This window comes from Cheilinus undulatus, linkage group 1 (assembly GCF_018320785.1).
Source record: "Cheilinus undulatus linkage group 1, ASM1832078v1, whole genome shotgun sequence".
Taxonomy (NCBI): Eukaryota; Metazoa; Chordata; class Actinopteri; order Labriformes; family Labridae; genus Cheilinus; species Cheilinus undulatus.
In genome coordinates, this window is record NC_054865.1 from 35,533,914 (window position 1) to 35,555,600 (window position 21,687).

General features: G+C 39.0%; 1 protein-coding gene across 8 annotated transcripts in view; it reads left to right on the forward strand.

Annotated features, from left to right (window-relative positions):
- Nucleotides 1-21,687, forward strand: part of tead1b (TEA domain family member 1b) — a 67,026-nt gene that overhangs the window by 5,171 nt on the left and 40,168 nt on the right. For all 8 annotated transcript variants that reach the window (XM_041798048.1, XM_041798264.1, XM_041798329.1 and 5 more), the window contains one exon: nucleotides 13,010-13,262. In XM_041798048.1, coding sequence (XP_041653982.1) covers nucleotides 13,106-13,262 — 157 coding nt within the window. In that variant the 5' untranslated portion in view covers nucleotides 13,010-13,105. The remainder of the gene's footprint in view (nucleotides 1-13,009; nucleotides 13,263-21,687) is intronic.

Sequence of the window (21,687 nt, forward strand, 5' to 3'; positions counted from 1 at the left end):
TGAGTGGTGGGCAAGACTGCAAACAAATACCTAAAGTCCCTGTAAAGTCAAATCCAAACTTTGTGTCTTAACACACTAGATATGTTGGAATAAGGTTGCTGTTACGGTTTGATTCAAATCGTTAGAGCTGTTCACCTCTTTCCTGACTTGGTTTTATTTGGGCAGGGCAAAAATAGGAGCCCATGACATCACCGGTCTGGATGGGGATTTACCCCGCCCCCTAACGCTACATTAATATAATATCTCAGTATGGTCTGTTGTTGTATGTTTTTGTTCATTGTGAGGTAAGTTTGTTAAATTTATCAGCCTCGGTGGACTAGGGGTCATTAAAATTATCATAACTGAGAGATTTGTGCCAGAAAAAAGTAAATTTAATCCCCAACTTTCTTTCTCTCTGCTCTGGCATGGAACCATGCAGCTGTGTTCTGATCAGAAGCATTTTTTTTTAATTTGAGAGAAAGCTTATTTCTTGTGAGTGGGTGTGGCTTCAGCTCTTCAACCGACACACCCACATCATCCACCATCCTAGAATAGATATTACTGCCTCATTTTCTTCATGATTTTGCAGCAAAATTTGACAATCTTAGAAATGTTTTACATGACTGAAATTTGGCCTGGTGGTTCATTACACAGTGCCCTGTCATACTACAAACCTAAGATAAAGATTTTTTTTATCGCTTTACAGGGACTTTAAAAATGTTGATTGACATAAGCACTGAGTTAGTCTTACACATCTTGTTACAAAACATGATATTTAGTGAATGTATATTCAGACTTCCACTCTTTAAAAGGCCACTGTTGGAGGCACACGTACAGTGGTCTTCTAAGTGGGCAAGCCCAGGTTCTAATCCTGCCTAAGCTCCTTTCCAGCTCTCTCTCTCTCTCTTTCTCTCTCTCTCTCTCTCTCTCTCTCTCTCCCTCTCCACAGTTCCCGACTCTGCTCACTTTCCTGTTTCCTTAAAAAGGCAAAAAAGCGCTAATATACATGATAAAAAAGTCCCAGTTGCAGACCATTCAACCATAATAACATGTGGCGAGCAGGTTTGTGTAAACATAGGCAGGAACTTTTTATTATGCAATTTACCATTTTATTTTTGGCAAACTATGTTTACATAGCTACAGTCATCGAGTTCAGATATTTCAAGTTCATTTAAAAGTGTATGCAGCAAAGTTCTATTTCAGATCATTTACTCTTTAACTTGAGTTTTTTGGCCATTACAGATTGGGAGGTTGTGCAGTGCCTACACTGCAAATGAGGATTGTCTCTGACAAGTTAGCCCGTAGTGTTTTACCTCCTGGGCTTAGCTTGCTTGAACAACAAGGTGACATTGAGTACCAGGAAGATTAAAAAGGTACCAGTTCTGATTAAACAAATCACTGCTGATGGAAAAAAACCCAGAAAATAGTAGTAGAATAGTGTTGTTATTTTACAAAAGGCTCATTCCTTTGAAACAAAAAGTAGCCAGAGAAAGTCAAGGAGTTGTTGGGGATAACTACAAATTTGTTGCCATAGTGATATACAATGTAGCAACACAGGCTTATCGATGTGCTACAAGTTGTACAGCACTCTTGCCGTGTTTCAGCCCTTGTAAGAATGTCAAGTATTTTCTAGTTTAATCTCCTGCCAGTATTTGTTAACAGTAAGAAAAAATGTGATATTTTTCTAACCTTTTATGTTTACATGTGGCAGAGGTTTAAGCTTGGTTTGAATTTGTTGTGTGTCGATGGTTACGCTTAGGACGGTTCATTGTGAATGAGTATGGTTTCTGAAGTGATAGCGATTTGCTGAGTGTGTCACGAGAAATGTCAACCTTGGATGCCTTTTTCCATTTTCATCTGATAACCAGAAAATGCCAGTTACTTCAGCCTATACAGGACAACACAACTGAAACATATGTGTTCAGTTTATAGATAGCTGGAACAGATTTTAGCTTGAAAAGTTTAGAAGTTGTTAGAGAAATGTAAACTGTGCAACATTTGTGCAAAGTGTTCAGATTTTCCGATGTTCTTCATAAAAAATCTTCAACTTCATCTTTAATTTTTTTAATAAAGCTTCTTTAAAGAATACTAAGGTAAGCATTTTCTCAAGAAGAACTTAGTTACTGTCAAAATAAAACATACTGTTGCCCAGTTATGCTTTAAGAAGACTGTTTTTGAGCTTTAAGTCTTTTTCAGTAGAAAATCAAATGCATTCACCTGTTGATAATCATATTAGAGTTAATGTTGATGCTATCTCAGAAATATAGGTATGTAAATATATATTGTTTATGCACCCATTTTGTCTTAAAACCCAACCCTACCTACTAAGTAGTAACAAAAAAGACAACTGATTTAATCAGCTTCACCAAGCTGCACAACATCTCTTTAAAGAGTGTTCTCTTCATAATAGAGGGTTTTTTTTAAGAAAAGCAGGGGATTCTGAGGAAAAGAAAGCAGAGACAAGAAAAAAGAAGTCCATAAGGGGATAAAAAAATGGCTGGAGAGGAAGAAGAAAAGACATGAGCGTCAGTATGAATTGGCAGAGCCAAATGCAAATGGCGGCCTTCATGCTCATCACTGTGATTTGTTTTTTCATGCCGATCCGCACGCGTCCTGAATAAGCCAGCGGCCAGCCCTCGGCCTGCGCTGCTCTCATAACTGTCAGGAGATCCTTTATCTGACGGACCTTTATTTACAGCTTTAATTTCCTGAGCTTTATGTGTTCCGCTCACACTCCACACCACTGTGACACCGGCGCACGCCGTCTGGAATGCACTGCAAATTTTTGATAGGCAAATGTCTTCTGAGCTTTCATTACATTTCATGTTTGAATGGTACACTGTCTTATTTATATATTTTTGTATCACTGGCAGGACACGGGAACATTTTTGTCGCTTAGATACACAGTTAATCTTCCCTCTGTTGTTCAGAGTGGAATACCTTTTCGACATGCATCTTTCTGAGCTGCCCACATATCTGATGCTGTCCAGGTCATGTTGTTGCTACCTGCTTCTCAGTCTGCGGCAGGTGGAGAGAGGGCTGCTTTGACAGAACCTGTAAATCAATCCCATTCTCTGGCAAACAAAGATTGATCCCACAGTGGTCTGATGGTTACTGGGCGCTAGGATCCAGGCCTTATGTTTGAGTGGGATGATATCAGACAGATTCACGGCACCTAAGCCTGCCGGTTCAAAGAGGCATGAAATAAACACCAGGCCATTGCCAATAACAAAGACAGCATAAGTGAGATTTCTAGCCTTTGCAGTGGACCTAAGGAAATTGGTATTGAAAACATTGTTTATTCATATGTATGTATGAAACATAAAGGAAAATCCAATGCACAATCAATAGTTTTGCTGTGGCGTTCTGGGGAAGTTTAATAATGGCTTACTGGATGAAGTCTGCTTGAGAGTGACTGTGGTAATTAAAAATTTCCTTCCCATTCAGCCCTTTTTCTTTTTAAAATGAAATTGCGTTAGGTTAAATGTGTGCTCAAAAAGATTTTTTTATGAAACTCCATGTCTCATATTTATCGCTGCACCTGTTTAGTTGTTTTGGATTTATTCTAAGCACTGGCTGCATGCCTCAACTTTACCTTGAGTGTTAATTTCTTCTAAATAAATACATTTCAAAGAGTTTTTGCATTCCAGATTTTTTTGTTCCATTATATTCTTTTGCAATCCCAGCAGCCGCCTCTCAAGGCCCTCAAAGACCTGCTGTCAAACACTTCGTTCCATAAACATGCTCTTCCAAGGTGATTAATTTGTTTTTAGTGACAAAAACAAAATGGAATTTCAGACACGTCTGTCATTGTGAATGTCCTCCGTTGGATACGTGTTGCTCAAAATGGAATACTTCTGACATTGTTGTTGTAATTATGCAAAGGCCAGAATATGTCTTTACAACAGGCGGAAAATGTTGAGTTTTGAAATCACATGGTAATTATAGTTTTACACACTGTGGCCTTAACTACTGTGGGCCATTATGGGGTGCACAAAAGTCATTCACAGAATCATTATTGCACCCTCTGAGATAACGGCACAAAAGAACTCCACATGGAAAATTACATTTGAGACCTCTCATCTGCTATTTCATTACCTTGCTCTGTCTGATGGGTGAAATGGGTTCTCTTAATTTAAGGAGCTGGATTCCAGCTTGCTGAGTGGTTTATGTAATCTCACGGCAAGTGTGATTTCCCATAATGCCATGTCACAGCTACTACTTTGCTTAGCTACCACATTCACTAATTGCATTGCAGCCTATCTTCACCCTGCATCTCACAAATAAAACCATTTCTATGGTGCACACCCTGCAAAAACAGAAGTATGCACTTATCTGTGAGCTACAAGTGTTTCTACGGGTGACATTCATACCTTCTTTTGACAGACATAATTAGTCTGCAGATTCTGCAGTGCTAAGAGACCGTCTTCATTGACAACCCTGCCTGGTTATTCACATGTTGCATGCGACAAAAGCATCCAATAGAGGCCATGGGTTGTAGAGAAGCTAATCAAGGATGGGATGAATTTTAGCCTCTGTGATTTCAGTAGTTGTATGAGGACAGGTCAAGATACCCCATTTAAATGAAAATATATGGTCAATTAAATTCAAAATTTAAGATGATTTTTTCTTTACTGGTTCTGGTATAAAAGAAAAAAGAAACAGTAACTGTTTACTATGTATACATAAGTAACCCTATCCCACATCCTCTCCTTCTGACAGTGCAAACACTCATTTCCTCTTACATTATTTCACCACATCCAACATCCCAGTGATAATAATTTGACATACACTTCCTTGTAGTTTTGACAATGCAGCAACTAAGATCAAGGGCTGGATAGATGGAAATCAGAGGAGCAGTAATCCCACATGTATTCCAAATAGACCAACACCACATAAAGTGTATCATTCAACTTGTAGCAGGACAGTGCAAGAAGAAATTGTTTATTGGAACATTGTCATGTTTAAATGACAGGGAAAGCAACTTAAAATCCTAGAGTCTATAATTCTAGATCTCTCTAATTTATTTAGAACTGGCAGTAGTGACTGTTACAGTTTGTCCATCAAATGTTATTTGGAATTAGCAGGAATGGTTGACACAGTTTATTACACAATAAAGGGAAAACAAATAAAATGGAAAAAATAGGAAGAAAGAAGAAAAAATTACCATTCAAATCCCCCGTAGACTTTTCATAAAATATTTTTACAATGCTTTTAATGTATAATTCAAGCTAACAAGCTACCTGAGAACTCATGACTATAAAACATTTAATTTTGACTTTTGAAAATGGAGAAAAAGGCAAAGTTACAAGACTGTGTACATATTTCTCTACGAAACAGAAGGAACTACAAGCCCCACCATCCATTGCCATTCATTTTTTGTTGTTCAGGATAGTTTTCTCAAGCTTCAAAACCATAGCAGTATCTGTTGTCAACACTTACCTTTATTGTAGAGTTTACATTTTAAATGATACTGTCTTTATATTTTATAGTTTGAGTATTTATTGCTTCATACTATGGCAACATGAATGGATGTCATCACTATCCCACAGCCGTCATTTGTGAGTGCGGTAGACATTTCCATGGTTACTGGAGACTCCACCAATAGAGACATTGCTGTCACACTCCAGGATTGTGGGCACTTTAGTATAGTTGGCAGAGATCGTAAATAACTGAAGTTTTCCTGAAACAGAGGTTAATATCTTATGAACTTTGTCTTGTGCTGGAGTATATACCATATTTTGCACTCAGGTAGCTCATGGTTAGTCTGACGATATTTTGGGTATTATGGTTTATAATCAAATCTGCTATGGAGACAGTCAATGGGATTTTCCCTTTTGGAACCAAACTGTGGAGCTCTATGGCTCTGTTGGGTAGTTTACCTGGACCATTGCCCCCTACTGCTCTTGTTTTATAATGACATCCATTGTAACATCAGAAGGAGCACAGATCTTGAACATGAGTGTCAGATTTTGTGTTTTCAGACAACAGCAGACTACAAACCAAAGGACTGGGAAGGCTTTTCTCCCATTTTGTGATGCTTTCATTATCCATATATGTGCAAAAATTCTGACAAAACGTCAACTATATCTGCATAGTCTGATTCTCCACTCCAGATTGATATGGAAATGACCCCTGGTGAGCCATGCATGTGCTGTGGTTTATGTGAAAGTACTAAAACAAATACAGTGCCTCTCAAAGTATTCAACCCCATTTGATGTTGTACCCTTTTATTGGTTTTATAAATCAATTATGGTCAATGCCATTTGGTATTTTTTGACCAAAAAACCCTCTTTTATGTCAAAGTGAAAAAAGATTTCTGTAAAGTAATATCGATTAAATAAAAATATGGAGGGTAAAATAAGTGACTGCATAAATACTCACCCCCTTCAAGTCAGTATTCAGTAGATGTTCCTTTTGCTGCAATCAGAGCACTGAGTCTGTGTGGACAGGTCTTAATCACGCTCGCACATCTGGACACAGCAATTCTACTCAATTATTTTTTCAAAACTGCTCAAGCTCTGTTAGGTTGAATTGGGATTAGCCCTTTTCAAGTCCGGTTCCAAATTCTCTACTGGATGGAGATTGACTTGCTCGCTCCAAAATGTTCCCCTTGTTGTCTTGAAACCATTTCTGTGTAGCTTTCACTGTATACTGAATAAGATTGTCCTCCAGGAGTTTCCTATATTTTGGCACATTCATTTTACCCCCTATGTTTACAAGCCTTCCAGGGCCGGCTGCAGGGAAGCATCCCCACAACATGATGGTGCCACTATTGTGCTTCACAGTGGGGATGGTGTGTTTATGATGCACAGTGTTTGGTGTCCACCCAAATCGTCTTGTCTGATGGCCATTTTAATTAGGTTTGTCTGATTAGCGTCTTGTCTGATGGCCAAAAAGCACCATTTTGGTCTCATCAGACCAAAGAACTTTCTTCCACTTGATCATGGAGTCTCCAACATGCTTTTTGCAAACTCTAGTTGAGATTTAATATGCTTTTTCTTCAACAGTGGCTTTCTCTTTGCCACCCTCAGAGCTTTGACTGGTGAAGAACCTGGGCAACAGTTGTTGCTTTTAGTCTCTCCCATCTCAGCTGTTGAAGCTTGCAACTTTTTTGGAGTAGTCATGGGTGTCTTGGTGGCCTCTCTCATAGTCTCCTTCTTGCATGGTCACTCAATTTGAGCAGACGGCCTGATCTTGGCAGATTTACACATGTGCCATATTCCTTCCATTTCCTGATGATGGATGTAACTTATCTCCAGGGGATGATCAGTGCCTTGGAATTTTTTTGTATCCATTCCCTGACTCATACTAGGGGTGTAACAGTACAGATAAATGTCAGTTCGGTACGTTCCTCGGTTTTGAAGTCACGGTTCAGTACGTTTTCGGTACGGTAGTTGAAGCGGATAAATAAAATTTAATTTTCTAAATTAAATTGTATTAAAATAAATAGGCTGAAAAAATATATTTAAATTATAGATAATGCAGCGATCTCCTTCCAAAAGTTCTTCAGAGATTAAAAATATTAATGAATAAATATATTTTTTATTTACTAGGTTTTTTTATTGATATATTTTTACCCATTCTTTAAACGCTAAAATTTCCCAGCCAACTTGAATGCATCATCACACAACCGTGAGTTAGCTTGTAAGTATGCAAATTAGCATCTATCCTGCTGATTTCAGCACGGACTTCAGCACTGGATTGCTTTTTTTAACCAATGGGACCTGCTACAATGTTTGGGAGAACTTTTTACAGCCTATCTAGGCAGATAAAGAGGTTAGGGCCATGTGAAATCTGAGGATAACTTTACCTATGACGCTTTGATTGGTCCGCTGGACGATGTGCTGTCAGCTGCTGAATGAAGTTAACGCGATTGTTGTTATCTTTGTCCACTGTTGTATTTTACTGGGCAACAAGGTGTTCCTAAACTGGGCACTTTTATCTGGGAATATTCAGACTGTTGCCATCTAGAGCTGTAAAAAAATATCGGTACGGCAATATATTGCGATACTTTGACATCCGATATAATATCGATACTTCAACTCTTAATATTGATTTTTTTAGTAAAAAAATAAAAAAAACATTTTTTAACCGAGTTGTTAGTAAAATACGACTTCCACACCTCCACTGTGGTAGATGGCACTGAAGAGCTACTCTGCTGTATGTCGCCGCGGCGTTTCCTTTAGAAGCAGTCAGAGTGCAAGGTGAAAGGAGCGAACATGACTGACAAAATAACAACACCTTCACAATTCAAAGCGGATGTTTGGAAGCATTTTGGCTTCAAAGTTAAAACGGGGAGCACAAACAGCAAGTTAGAGAAAGGAAATGCTGTTTGCAAGCTCTGTCTTGCTGCCGTGAAATATAGCAGGAACACCACCAACGCATTGTGTGATTTACATTTACATCATCTCTATATTTTTCTTAGTTAACTGTGTAGAATATCGCAATATATCACAAAATCATGATATCCTGATATATCATGATACTGTCGTATCGTGACCCAAGTATCGTGATGCGTATCGTATCGTGAGGTTCTTGCCAATACTCACCCATTGCTATCGTTTGCTGTGATTGTGTGGTTGCCAGGAATTGTGACAGTGAGTTGCACTCTGGTTTTTCTGTCTGTTTATGAGCTTGGCTCCACATGTATTTGTTCGGTACACGTCTGTACCATACCAAGAGGCCCGTACCGAATCCGTATGGTACGAATACACTTACCTTTACACCCCTAACTCATACTTTTCAGTAACCTTTCCTCTGAGTTGCTGGGAGTGTTCTTTTGTCTTCATGGTGTAGTGGTAGCCAGGAATACTGATTAACCAGTGACTGGACCTTCCAGACACCGGTGTCTTTATACTGCAATCACTTGCAATCACTCGCCTTTATCCTTATTTTTGTCTTGTTTTAGAGGTTGGGTTTAATAATTCCTTGCATGCTATTGTAACTTTGCTTACATCCTGGTGTTGTGTTAAAAGGGAAAGACTTCAAAGAAGAGGGAAACATGATCAGTATGTAAGAACCACTCTAATGAGATGGATAGTCACACAGGGATGATTGCTCAGTAATATACAACTTCAAATTTTTGTTGCAAAAATTTGCTCATTTGTATAACGTCCCAACTTTGTTGAATTTGGGGTAGTTCTGACACTTATGACCTGTTCTCCTAACAGAAATCCATATTGTTCAAAACAGGTTAAAGGGGCAGAAAAGTTTCCAACATGACAAATAAATCATCATCAAACTTTTGTTTTGAATGTTAGAAAAGTTCAGGAATTTGTCCTTAGTTCACATGTTTTAAAGTTTTATTTTGTTTATACTTGCAGCAACTCGGGAGAAAATTTATAATAGTAGATCAATTCAAGTTTTAGCAGTATTACTTTGAATCAGCATTACTCTCAATGAGGTTGGAAATAAATCACCTCTTCCTCCTTCTTGCTCTGAGAATCAAAGCTGGAAGTGATTATGAGGAAAGTTCATCTTTTGGTTGGGAAGAGGAGCACATCTAGAAAGAATCCCGGCCTTTTAGTGGTTGAAATGGAAATTTTTCCCCCTCCCTCATCAGTTTGTGAGTTTGTTCTGCAGTGTCAGCAGTCAGCACACAAAAACGGAATTCAGTAAAAGCTCTCTCTGCTCTCTGGGAGTTTTTTTTTCCCCCAACAGCTTGCTCCCATCCCCCCCTTTCCCCCTCACAAACTGACATGCAGGAAGAAACATATGCTGCTATTCCCACTTCCTGACAGCTTGAGCTGCTTGAATGGGATCTTGCTCAGGGAGGAAGCAGTTGTCTGGAAAGAGTGCAGGGATTTAAAAAAATCCTTGCTAAATGTTAGTAAAGGAAGAAAAACATACAAGTGGATCAAGGCTAAAGACAATTACAGTCCAATCTGTTAAAATATGCAGTAGACATTTTACTGAATGTTAGAGTGACCTAGAGGCACACAGACAAACCTTACAGTTTCTCTGTATGCTTACTGGACCTGCGCAGGCAGAATACAGTAGCTGTGCATTTATTATCAGTTGTCAGACTCCAATCCAGTAGTATCACTTGCTGTTTAGATAGCTGTAGTGAACAGTATAAATTGCAGTTTAAATTAGTGTAGTGTACCTTCTGTGGCTTGCCCACTTGTTGCTTTAATTCGCCCCTTTGGAAACTGATCAGAGAACTTTCCTTCACTGTATGGAAGGTGACAATAGGTTTGCCTGGCTCAGATGGACTGCTGGTGAAGATATGTTCCAGTTTTTCAGAAAATACGTTTTAAATATACATTTTTAAATATTTTGAATTTGTTTATTGTTGTAAAGTCAGTATTTGCAATTGTAATGTGAACTGATTTTTTTCTAGGATGTATAACTTTTCCCCTGAAAGTCCGGTGTGTAGCATTCATATTTGTTGACTGTTCAGTCTTGAATATGGCGGCCCTGAAGGTCAACTGCTAAACATTTGGCTTGTTGCAAAACACATTCACTAAACAGCTAGACCTTTATTAACATGCAAAAACTTTTTCAGTACAAAAATATTTCATAAAGCAAAAAACATTTCCACAAGCAACAAAACACTTTTTTTGTGTTTCATAAGATATTGACTTTCATTGTAAAATGTTTTTGTATTTCATAAAATGTTTTTGTACTTCACAGTATGTTTTTGCGTTGTATGTTTTTCCCTTGCTTTCATTATTTTTTTGTTTTGTGCAATAGTATTTCTTAATGCTTTATATTTCATGAAAAGTTTTATGCTTCACACATTTTTAAAACATTTTTTGGGGTCACTAAATGTTTTTGCTTCATGAAATGTTATTGCATTTAATTGAATATCGTGTATGATAAACTGTTTAAGTTTTATTAAATATATAAAGCTTAGTGTTAGCTTGTTCTGGACACGGAAGTCATATGCCCAGACCTGATCAGCTGATAGCCAGCTGATACAAATCATTGCCTATCTTATAGCCAATCATAGCCCTTTTCTCAACACAGTGATCATTGATTGCGTTAATGCTGATACACCACACTGTTGCTGCTACCAAAGATTCACCTCCTCCACCCCAGCCTTCTCCTTTATAGTACATGCTAATTGCATCCTCATAATCAGATTCATGCTGCTATGGATTAATTGCACATTACACATTGTCAGAAATGTATCTATCCATATGGGGGTTTGTAGCCACCTGCTGGCTCCCTGGAAAGTCAAAGTATGCTGCTTGACTAACCCAGGGAGCATCTTTTGAGCAGAGATTTCTCTGTCAAGTAAAACCGTACAGTGCTTAACAAATTTATTAGACCACCACCCAAAGTCAGGCTTATGCCACAGCTGCCCTAAATTAACAGCATTGGTAATTACCAAAATCATTTTTTATGTTTCTGCAATGGTTAATACACCAATATGTAGAAGCTCTTTAACCCAAACAATATTTTTAATGTTAAAATATCATTTTTATTGTTATCGATGAATTTTCAAATTTACTGATTTACAAAAAACTGAAAAAATAGTAAAGCACATTATTATTTCTTGATTATTATGTCAAATTATAGTTATTTACTTGCATCCCTGAAGAGAAAAATGAGTTTAAGTGGTTGAATGTTATGCTTGATTCATTTCTGACTTCTCAGAGAAGCCCAGTGAAATTCCTTGTTCCTGTTCAAAATGGTTAATCATGGAGAGCTGACTGGAAATGAAAGAGTTCGCATTAAAGCACTTCATGATGCTGGATGGTCTCTGAGACAGGTGGTCTAATAAATTTGTTAAGCACTGTATATCCATTTTGTAATAAAATGGTTGAATGTATGATGAGATATTAACCCCTTTTAGGACTTTTTCAAAGTGTCATGAAGTCTTGAGTGGCACACTGGCTGTTAAAGGGTGCTCTCCATTCATAAAAACTGCATAGTTTTTAATGACCACAACACTACTGAATCCCATTTCCCCACATGCTTTGCTCTTGCCCAGTAAAATGTCCTGATTTTAGTCATGATTTTTACAGTAATTTCCCATAATAGATAGATTAGTTTACCACATTATGCTGTAGATTATTACAGTGCAAAATGGTGCAGTCCATGGTTTTATTAGCAGCAGATTTTGCCAGGAGCTTGTTGGTCCAGTTGCAGGTGAGATTGTATGTTCTCTAGCTGTGAGAGCTCTTTGGTTAAATGCACAAAATGGACTGCTTCTAGGATTGTCTCGTAGGATTCAAATTAGAGTTTTTCTGCATTGCCTTCAGGTCATCTTCAGGCCAGTCGTCAGCCTGGTCTGTCTGGCTTGAGCGCCTGCTTTCCATAAGTTGTCCTGATGTGACAGCTCTGCCTGATGGGCAAAATGGAAAAAGAGCCTCAGTCTTTTTCTAGTGCTTTCATTTGTGTAGTAAACTCTTACTGAACATCAATTATTTTCTTCTTTTTTTGGAAGCAGGCTCTTGTTACACACATTAACACCTGGAAGCTGCCATCCAAAACCACAGTTTGACTTGTTGGCCATTTAAGACTTGGGGACTAAATGCTTTTGTGCAAGGGCACTTAAGTGGTGTTGGTTATGAACTGCCAATGCTGCTTTCTCGTTTCCCTCCTACACTTTTTTCATGGCTTCTGAAAAGGCTGTTGAATTAAATGTAATGCAACTTTGCAGGTGATGACTGACCACAGATACTTTAAACTTCAAATGCAAAAGGCTTTATCCAATATAGTGTAGTGTTTTGTAGAGTTGCCTCATCATTCAAGGACATAACCCATCAGAGTCTGAAGTCCCTAAGCTCTCTTAACAAGTTTTAAATGAAACCATTCATCCTGTGTTCTGTCATTTAATAAGAATGAAGCGCCACACGTCCGTAAGAGAAACTGTGCAACTGTAAAACCCCATAACATCCTCAGTAAATCAAGTCAACAACATTCTTGGTGATGTCCAAGCTTGTTTGGCTGCTTCTTCTCCATATTGTGCTCTGAAATAACCCTCCCTGTGTACTGTGTTGTTTTGGAAGCAGATGTTGTCTGTTTTGTTGTGGAGAGTGACCGTTTGTTGTGTTTGTTTATTTGGGAATTCCAGGTCTCTCCCTAGTCTGCTCCAGGCTTCAGCTTGGAGAGCCCAACCGCCACGATTGATCCCAGCAGCTGGAGCGGCAGCGAAAGCCCTGCCGAGGACATGGAGAGGATGAGCGACTCGGCAGACAAGCCCGTAGACAATGATGCAGAGGGGGTGTGGAGCCCTGATATTGAGCAGAGCTTCCAGGAGGCCTTGGCCATCTATCCTCCATGTGGACGCAGGAAGATCATCCTGTCCGATGAAGGGAAGATGTATGGTAAGTGCAAATGTGTGTCTGTGAATTCAATATCTGTCTTTTCTTAAATATGAAGCTGCTGCCTGAAGGTGGTTAGCATAGTTGAGCATAAACACTGATAACAATAGGAAATGGCCATCCTGGCTCTCTACTACAGTTCCAAAGTCTGCTTACAAGGATATCAAAAGCTCTGGAATGAACAACACTGACATTTGTAGAACTGATTTTCATTTAGATATGCAGCCCAGAATTGATTTGGTTCATATTTCTGGTAAATGTTTTATACCAAACATTCTTTATTTGTTTGGGAAACCCTATTGATCTCCTTTGAATTGTACTAATGCATTGAAACAGTCTGATTCTGCCTCTACACACAGCTTACCTGGGTCTGTCTCTTTTCCCCCACATGGGGACAGAACTAGGATCAGTTCACCTAAAAGCACCTGTATGAGGCATGTGTTAGCCCTGTTTATATGGCAACATTTTCAGGTGAAAACCCGAGAACGGCGTTTTGGGTACCTGAAAATTGAAAAATTTGAAAACAGGCCCCGGAGTGAAAAGTTTTCAGGGCGCCGCCTTCTCTGTCTTCATGTAGACAGGCAAAATGCAACTCTGAAAATACACATGCGCACTATGGTTACATTCAGTTACCATGTTTGAGTAGGGTTTTCGCATGTGCACGGAGAATGAAGGGTCTCTACCCATGCATGTGTTTTGGCTCATTGCAAAATTACACTGCCAGCTACTGTCTGGCATGTATACTACTGCATTTTTGGTGTTTCCTGCAGTCATGTGTGCACTGAGATTGTTTTCAAACATTGCTGTCTGCACTTGGAACTATTTGAAAACGAAGTGGGAAAACAAAGCAGAACATTGTTGTGTAAACAGAGCCTTAGCCTCTGAGCAGAAATAAACAAGTTGAAAGATGTTTGTTCCCATCTGTGTGGACAAAGAGCTGATAACAACAAACTTGGAGGAAAGTTCACTCTTTTAGAAAGTAATTTCTGTCGAATGTATTTACTCAGGATATGTCTAGTTATTGCTACATTATATTCCTTTAATTACTGGGTTGGGTGTGGGACTAGTTTTTGCCTCCACAAAGTAAATGTGACAGGCCAAGAAGTAGACCAGCTAAAAACCCTGGTAAAGATGACAACCTCTCCAGGGACTGATTGCAGGCTGTAGTATGGATCTGTCATTAAAAGGGGATGCACATGAAAAAAATGCATCCACACATGGCTCTACAGACTAATGTAATATTAAATGAAGTGCTCTCTGAGTCTGACCGAACAGTGTCTACTCTGGTTCAAAGTAGTGCAAGTTTGTGAGTAAAGCAGCATGAACTATTAGTCAGTAGCAGATGGTACTGCGGCTGCCACCAGCTGTGCCCCCTCTCCCCCCTCCATTTCCCCCTAGTTTCTGGCTGGGTGATGTCATGGAAAGAGGGGAATTTTTTTTTTCTCTGTGGTGTTGGACCGTCTCGCAGCCTGTCAGTGTCAAGTGAAAGCAGAAAGCCCCTCAGAGCATTCGCCTGCAGCTGTCATGTGACCCCTCCGGCCAAACAAAATGTAAATTCTAGGAGTTGCAGTGAAGCCCCTCAGCTGCCACTACAAAGATGTGGGCTCAGACAACAGGACCCTCCCCACTGTCTCTTCCTCCAATTTTACCCTCCCTCCAAACACACAGTGAGGCTGCCAGAGATGTTCCTCTGCTGTGGATCAAAGCATGACAATTTGCTTTTACTAGAGTTATAAATGAGCAGAGCTAAGTGCAGGCTTCTATGTTACACACATTTGTAATATGATGCAAATGTCCATCTTCCTGGTAGACTGCAATATAAAAATGAAAAATATTATCTTTAATTTAGACAAAATATCGAGCAAGTAGGAAGTCAGCAAGTAATCGTTGTTTTGATTTATTGCATTTAAAACTAAAATGCAAAATACTAAGCTTGTTGGTCTTTTAAAAATCTGTCAAATAAGATGGATAGGAATTATAAGATCAGCATGTGTGTAACATAAGAAGGGTGTAATATACACATGAACATCCTCCTTGAGGTTCATTTTCCTGAACTCTATAAATATTGCTGATTTAAACCTCAAAAATAAACCAGAAGAGATTTTTTGGTGTTGAATCAACCTAAAAAATCTGCTGAAGAGACAACTGCGCTGTTGAATAGAGCTTCATCCTGCCAGATGTGCTCTGTATCTGGTTACACATTGTCTCGACAGCAGCAGAATCACTTGACTGTCTCTCCCACCAGTGCTGAGACATAACGAGAAGACACAATGCAGAAATTATTTTTTATTCATCTTCTGTTATGATGACTGAAAGGATACATTAAAGAAAACCTTATCCATACAGCAACATGATGACAACACTGTTGGCTGATTGTCATATGAAAGAGCTTGTAACATAATGTGAGGATATGGGCACATTATGTTTAGTGGAGGAAGAATCCTTCAATGGGTCAGTGGGCTATGTCGAGCTGGAGTAAAAGCCACTATGATGTTGAATAACTGCTTCAAGGCTGGAACAAATTTTTGAAGGAAAAACAGCTTGTAGATAAAAGGAAAGGTACAACAGACTCCTGGACAGATCTCTACATTGATTCATATGTTACTGTTAGCTATTTTGCCTCAGAGCAGCAGGTTTTGGTCTGTGTAGGAGGTGACAGCAATGACCGAATAAAGTTTGGAAGTCCTCGTTCTTACTATGGAGCTTTGTGTTGTTCTTTTTTTCTATTTATACATTTAATAACCCCCAGTTGCATTATCATCTTATGTTATTCCAATCAGAGCTGATGATAAGTACACCATAAAAAAACAAAGCAGGCTACTGGCAGCGCTGTATGTAAAATATTTTCTTATGATGATTATTAGTTGCAAGTACTCCTTCATTAGGTCATGCAGATACTCAACCATCAAAAATTGATCAGCGATCAGCTGATCTCATGCAAGCCCTCATCACCTGACGGCCAACTGATTTGCTCTAAGCACGCTATTGGCTAATCGCTCTTGCCTGGCTGCACTCTACCACTTTCTCTGCAAGGTGCTCTTGATCCCCTCCTCCACCCCAGCTCCTCCTTCATTCTGCTTCTTACTTAATGTCATTCTGTTTTCACTGATACCTGCTCTACTCTGAGTATTTTTGCTGCTTCTCTCCCTGCTTAAGTCTTTCTCTAGTGGCATAGGAAGAGCAGGAACATGTGCTGTTCCTACTTAATAATTTCCATGTAGGCTTGTAGAAGGGTGGGGGATCCCAGAACAGCCCACCATCAAACATAAATAACAGCATAAATGCTAATTAATAACTGCTATTAAAGAATATTTATAGCTGTAAATCACATGTGTTTCTTTACAAAGTGGTCTGACTGTAAAATCCCATCCCTAGCACCAATCCCAACATGCAACACGCTGTGACTGGCCCCAAAAGCCAGAAACATAGTTAAGGTGCAGTCGTACTGTTTAGAAGAGAGAAAAAACAGCCATGTTTTTTATTTTAAAACAATAGAGTATTTGTTGAAGAACTAAACAACAATGGTGTCTTATGGCTAGTAGTAACATCATTTGTTTGCTTGTGATTGATTTGGCACTCTGTTATTTCCAGCACTGGACATATTGATGTGTATGTATAGGTACAAGGACAATCTAGCTAGACCATGCAGATAAAGTAACCCATGTATTTTATGATCATATCAGTGAATCACTGTTGTGAATATCTTCAAGCTTGCTTTGGATCTGGATCAATTTCTTTTCATCTGACACATTTATGTGCAGCAGAATGTGTAAGGTTGATGATTGGCATTGTGTCAGAATGAAAAACATCTGCTGTCTGCGGGGCAATATTTTGTGATAGCAGTTCCATATATTTCTTTGGAGAAAATATTTCATTTTATGCAGAATCTTTACCATTTTGATTGGATCTCATATTGTTTATGTAATTATCATATTGTTGCATTTCCATGCCATTGATTTAAATATTTGTGTCCGAATGGTGAGTGAATGGTGAGTTTTAAATCCATGTCATAATGGCATTAAGCATTCCCAACTACTGAAACAAATATTAAATCTTTTAACCACGCAGAGGAAGTCAAATACTGGACAAACTTTGATCTGCTTTCATGGTCAAACACAAGAAAAACTGTTTGCATACTACAAGTCTTACACCATAAGAAGTAATGAATAAAACATCACTGATTAGCTACATTATTTTTAACATCAGTATCATGTGTGAGATTAGAAGTATAATGATAAGAAACTGATTAGATCATGGCATATTTATGAAAGGCATTTTTTTTTAGATTTTACTACCAGAAATGCCATTAGAAATGATATGTAACAAATAAAGTGGTCCTCCATGCTGCAAGGGATTGATTTGTCTGAAACAACCAGTGATTTGTCTTGTAAGAGAGGAGTTCAGCTAAGCACAAGGAGGCTGATACTGCGCTGTAATCCAGGTCCATGGGGTTTATAACAGCCGCAGACAGACACCACACAAAACCTCCTGTGGCATCTGAGATGAAAGTTGGCTACAAGGAGGACAGGTATTTTGTAGTTGAGAGACCCTGGGGATGGCATAGTGTTCCATCCACAGAGCTCAACACAAGAGGAGCCGCTCTGAGTGCCCTTAAGCCCTTTGTTATCCTGGGCTAGAGTGCAGTTAATTAGCAACAGTCACTATAGCAACTGTGTTGCAGCACAAAACAATTTCTAATTTCTGCTTCTTAGCTTATTGTGGTGTTTACCTGAAGTGTTTCTGATGTGCTGAGACCAGCGTTGGCTGGCGCTGTGCCCATCCTCTAAGGCAGTGGAAGACATCACATCTGCATAGGCTGCATCACCGGGCACTGTTCATGGCCTCAGAGTTTACTTAAGAGAATATTTTAAAAAGTAAAGTGAAATGGAGGCCACTGGCCCTCAGCCAAAGGCCTAAGACTCTGCACTTGCATAATTCACCTGCTGTGCAAGGCTGCATTCATTTATCCCAGAAATAGAGTTGATAAATGAAACAACACGCTTCACCCAAATTGTATGTTTATTCATTGAGTTATGTATTTGCACTTGCCCCGCAAGCTAAATGACATGGGTGAATTTTTCTCAGTTACTGCTGAAAAAAGGAAGGACTGATTTTTATTCCATTTACTCACAAATAAATATGTAAATACAGGTTCTTCTTGTAGGCTATACCACATCCATGTTGTTGGCTTGTTACTGTTGAAGAAGAGGCAATGACATCAGTTGTGATTTAATATTTTTCAAATGAACATAGAAGGATCTTATTTAGCTTTCAGAGGAATTCTAAAGTATAAGATCTATTGTGTGTATGTGGTTATTCAAACAGTACTTGCAATTGTAATGTTTTAAATGTACATATCGACTCTAAAATTGGTGAAATATCCCCATATGATCTGATATTCACCTGCTGTTAAGAACATACCTCTGTCTGCTTTTGTCTTTTGATGTAAAGCTTTTCCTCTCAACACACTGATGTTTGCTCTGCCACCTCGTCAGTGATCCAGCTCAGACCCCTCCTGCGGGAACTAAGTGGCACTTGGTTTGCAGAGATGCCAAGGATGAGTTAGATATAATGAGCAGACCTGGCTTGCCCCCGATGGCCCAGCGATGTGCTCCTCTGGGGCTCGTCTCACCGGGCCGAGCATGCTCCGAGACAGAGCGAGCAGACCAGATCCTCCCTGCTGGGCGGATAATGAGGAATTCTGGGATCAGCTCAGGCTCCCCGAGTCACCTACATTCACTCAGAATGAAGTGTGAGGAACTTCAATGCAGGAGAGGCATCACACACCTCCAGAATAATCCCTCATTTGTTCCCCTGCCATTGTCAGTAGAAGACTACCGTGTTTTCACACACATGGTAGTGAAAAAAGTCCAATTATTTTATGTCTTCTTCAAAAAGAGTAAGTGTAGAGGGTGTAAATTGCATTGATGCAGGTATGATTAGAGAAGAGGTCATTTTGAATTAAGAGCAAAGAAACTGGTTATGTAGCCATTGTAGGTGGCTATGGAGAAATCTTCCAATTCTTTCAACCTTACACAGAGAGAGGTCTCAAACTTGCAAACAGGTCAACAAGTACGAATCGACCTGTTCTTACAACTCGAGTAAGATGCATTTCAGACACTGCTCTAGTCAACAGGTGTTTCTATTTCAGACAGGGATTTTATGGAACTGACTAGCAAATAATAAAAGAGGAAATAGAAAAGTGAAATAGAAGCTGAAGTTATAAATCTAAAACTTGGTAACTTTCTCAGTTATTTGTGATAAGTAAAGAAATTATAGTAGTAGATATAGAGGAATTATCCTATGAAGGTTTAGTGGTGTGTCAGTTTGTAAACCACCTCCACTTACTCTGTCACAAAACCAGAACTTAAAACTGCTGTACAACTCTTATAGAAATCAAATGATATTTACACCTGTGAAAATCCCATGGCAGCATAAAAAGATGTCCTGATCATAATACTGTGTAATTTCTTCTTTTAGTTATAAAAAATTGACAAATATGATTTTTTTTTGTTGTTTTTAGACAGTTTGCAGGATATGACCTGTAATTTTTTAATGAACTCACACCTCTCCTAAACACCTGTGTTATGGAATACATGTAGTTATTTACAGCTTCAGACTTTCCTACACCAACAATCATCAAAATAACAGAACATATCATTTCAAAAGGAAATAGAAATATCAGAGATTCTGACAAGCTCAATTCATTACATTTACTATCATAAGCTGTTGACCTGTGCGTGCGTTTCTGTGGTTCTTAAAATGTGAAATTAATGAGAGTCAGCCCCAAAATGGATCCACATTTGGAGCTCCCCTGTTGCTGAGCAGCAGAATTGATTTTGAAGTGCATATTATTCCATGGCACTCTGTTCTGGGGGCAGATTTCAGCTCTGACTTGTGCCCATGTTGTGGTGACCAAGCATAGCATGTTGTGTTGTGACTCGTGTCCGTGAGATTCCAGTCTCCTGCACACAGACTCATGTTTTTTGGAGGCTCTATGCTTCACGTGGCTGCAAACATGAATAGTGGTGGTGATGGAGGTGTAGGCAGCAATGATACTGACTACACTCTGACAAGAGTGTTGTAAGGAAAGGATAACTAAAAAGAATCATCTTCGCTTTGCATATTGGATATCAATTGAAGAAAGATAAAGGAAATTGCTTTTTTCAATCAACCAGTGTGTTTTGCCACCCTTCAGAATTTGTTAAATGTAATTCTCTTGCCCAAATTGGCATCCTTTGTTAAATTTGAGTCTTAAAATGTATTATTTTTTCAATTACAGCTTATATTAACAGCAGCCAGAGAAAACTCTCAGTGTGATTTCCTGTCTCTGTGTTTGGAAGTGTTTGCTCTGACTGGTTGGATTGCAGTCTGTGGCTCTCTCCCTGCCAGAATCAGGAGCACACGGGGTGTGTCCCTGCGCTGAGGTCTGTGTGAGGCCCTCTGAGGCGGGCTTCTGGTTTCAGGTTGCATGTTCCCAATTGGCTCCTTTTGTTTGACTAAAACACAGTCGACGACACTCGTGCTTCTTAAAGATGCAGTGTCACTTTCACACTCTCTTCAAGAAATCATCTGTTGGATGCTGATTACATCATATTCTATTGATGAAACACTTTTATTCTGATGAGATCATCTCACACTGATGGGACCATTTTGTGTAATCAACATATGAATGGAATCTGAATGCCAGTGTTATTCTCCCACTGCACTTCACTCCTCATCTGTTCCTCTGCTGTTTGTGAAATAGAGAAAGGTCTCTCAACACTGAACAACAAGCCTGGACACAAAGGGAGACAGTTATCACAGCCATTAAAATTATCATACCTCTTGCTATGTTATGGATGACCCTGTATCATATATGACCAGTCCTATTAGTATGTCTGTAATTAGACAATCTGGATTATTTTCCCTCCAAACACTGATTTTAAGTCTCCTAGACTAGTGGTTTCCACACTTTAATTTGCCCAAGGCACACATACACTATAGATCAAAGAGTTAAAAGGTTGTTAAAACAGTTGAGTTGTTTTAACTTTAAAATCACCAACAGCTATTTCAGCTCAATTTTTCTGAGTTGACAGAACACATTTTTAGTTTTAGGTGACCAGTGCTCAGTAAGGTTTTGTCATTTTACTTAAATTGTTTGACCATCATCCCTAAATCTTCAGAGATTTCCCAAAATGCCCTTGGGCATTAGAAACTTTTGCACCATAACTGAAGTTATCCACTGAGATAGAGAGTGATGCACGTGAGGAACAACTGCTGTATAGCATGGTGAATGCTTCAGAGTGCACCTTTAAGTCATTGTCACTCACAGTCACTCAAGTTAGCTTACCTTAGGTGGCATGAATACTCACGCTCATATATGCAAATTAACCTCTTTAGCATGTGTTAAGAATCTTTAGTTGCGATATAGTTGTAGTAATAACAC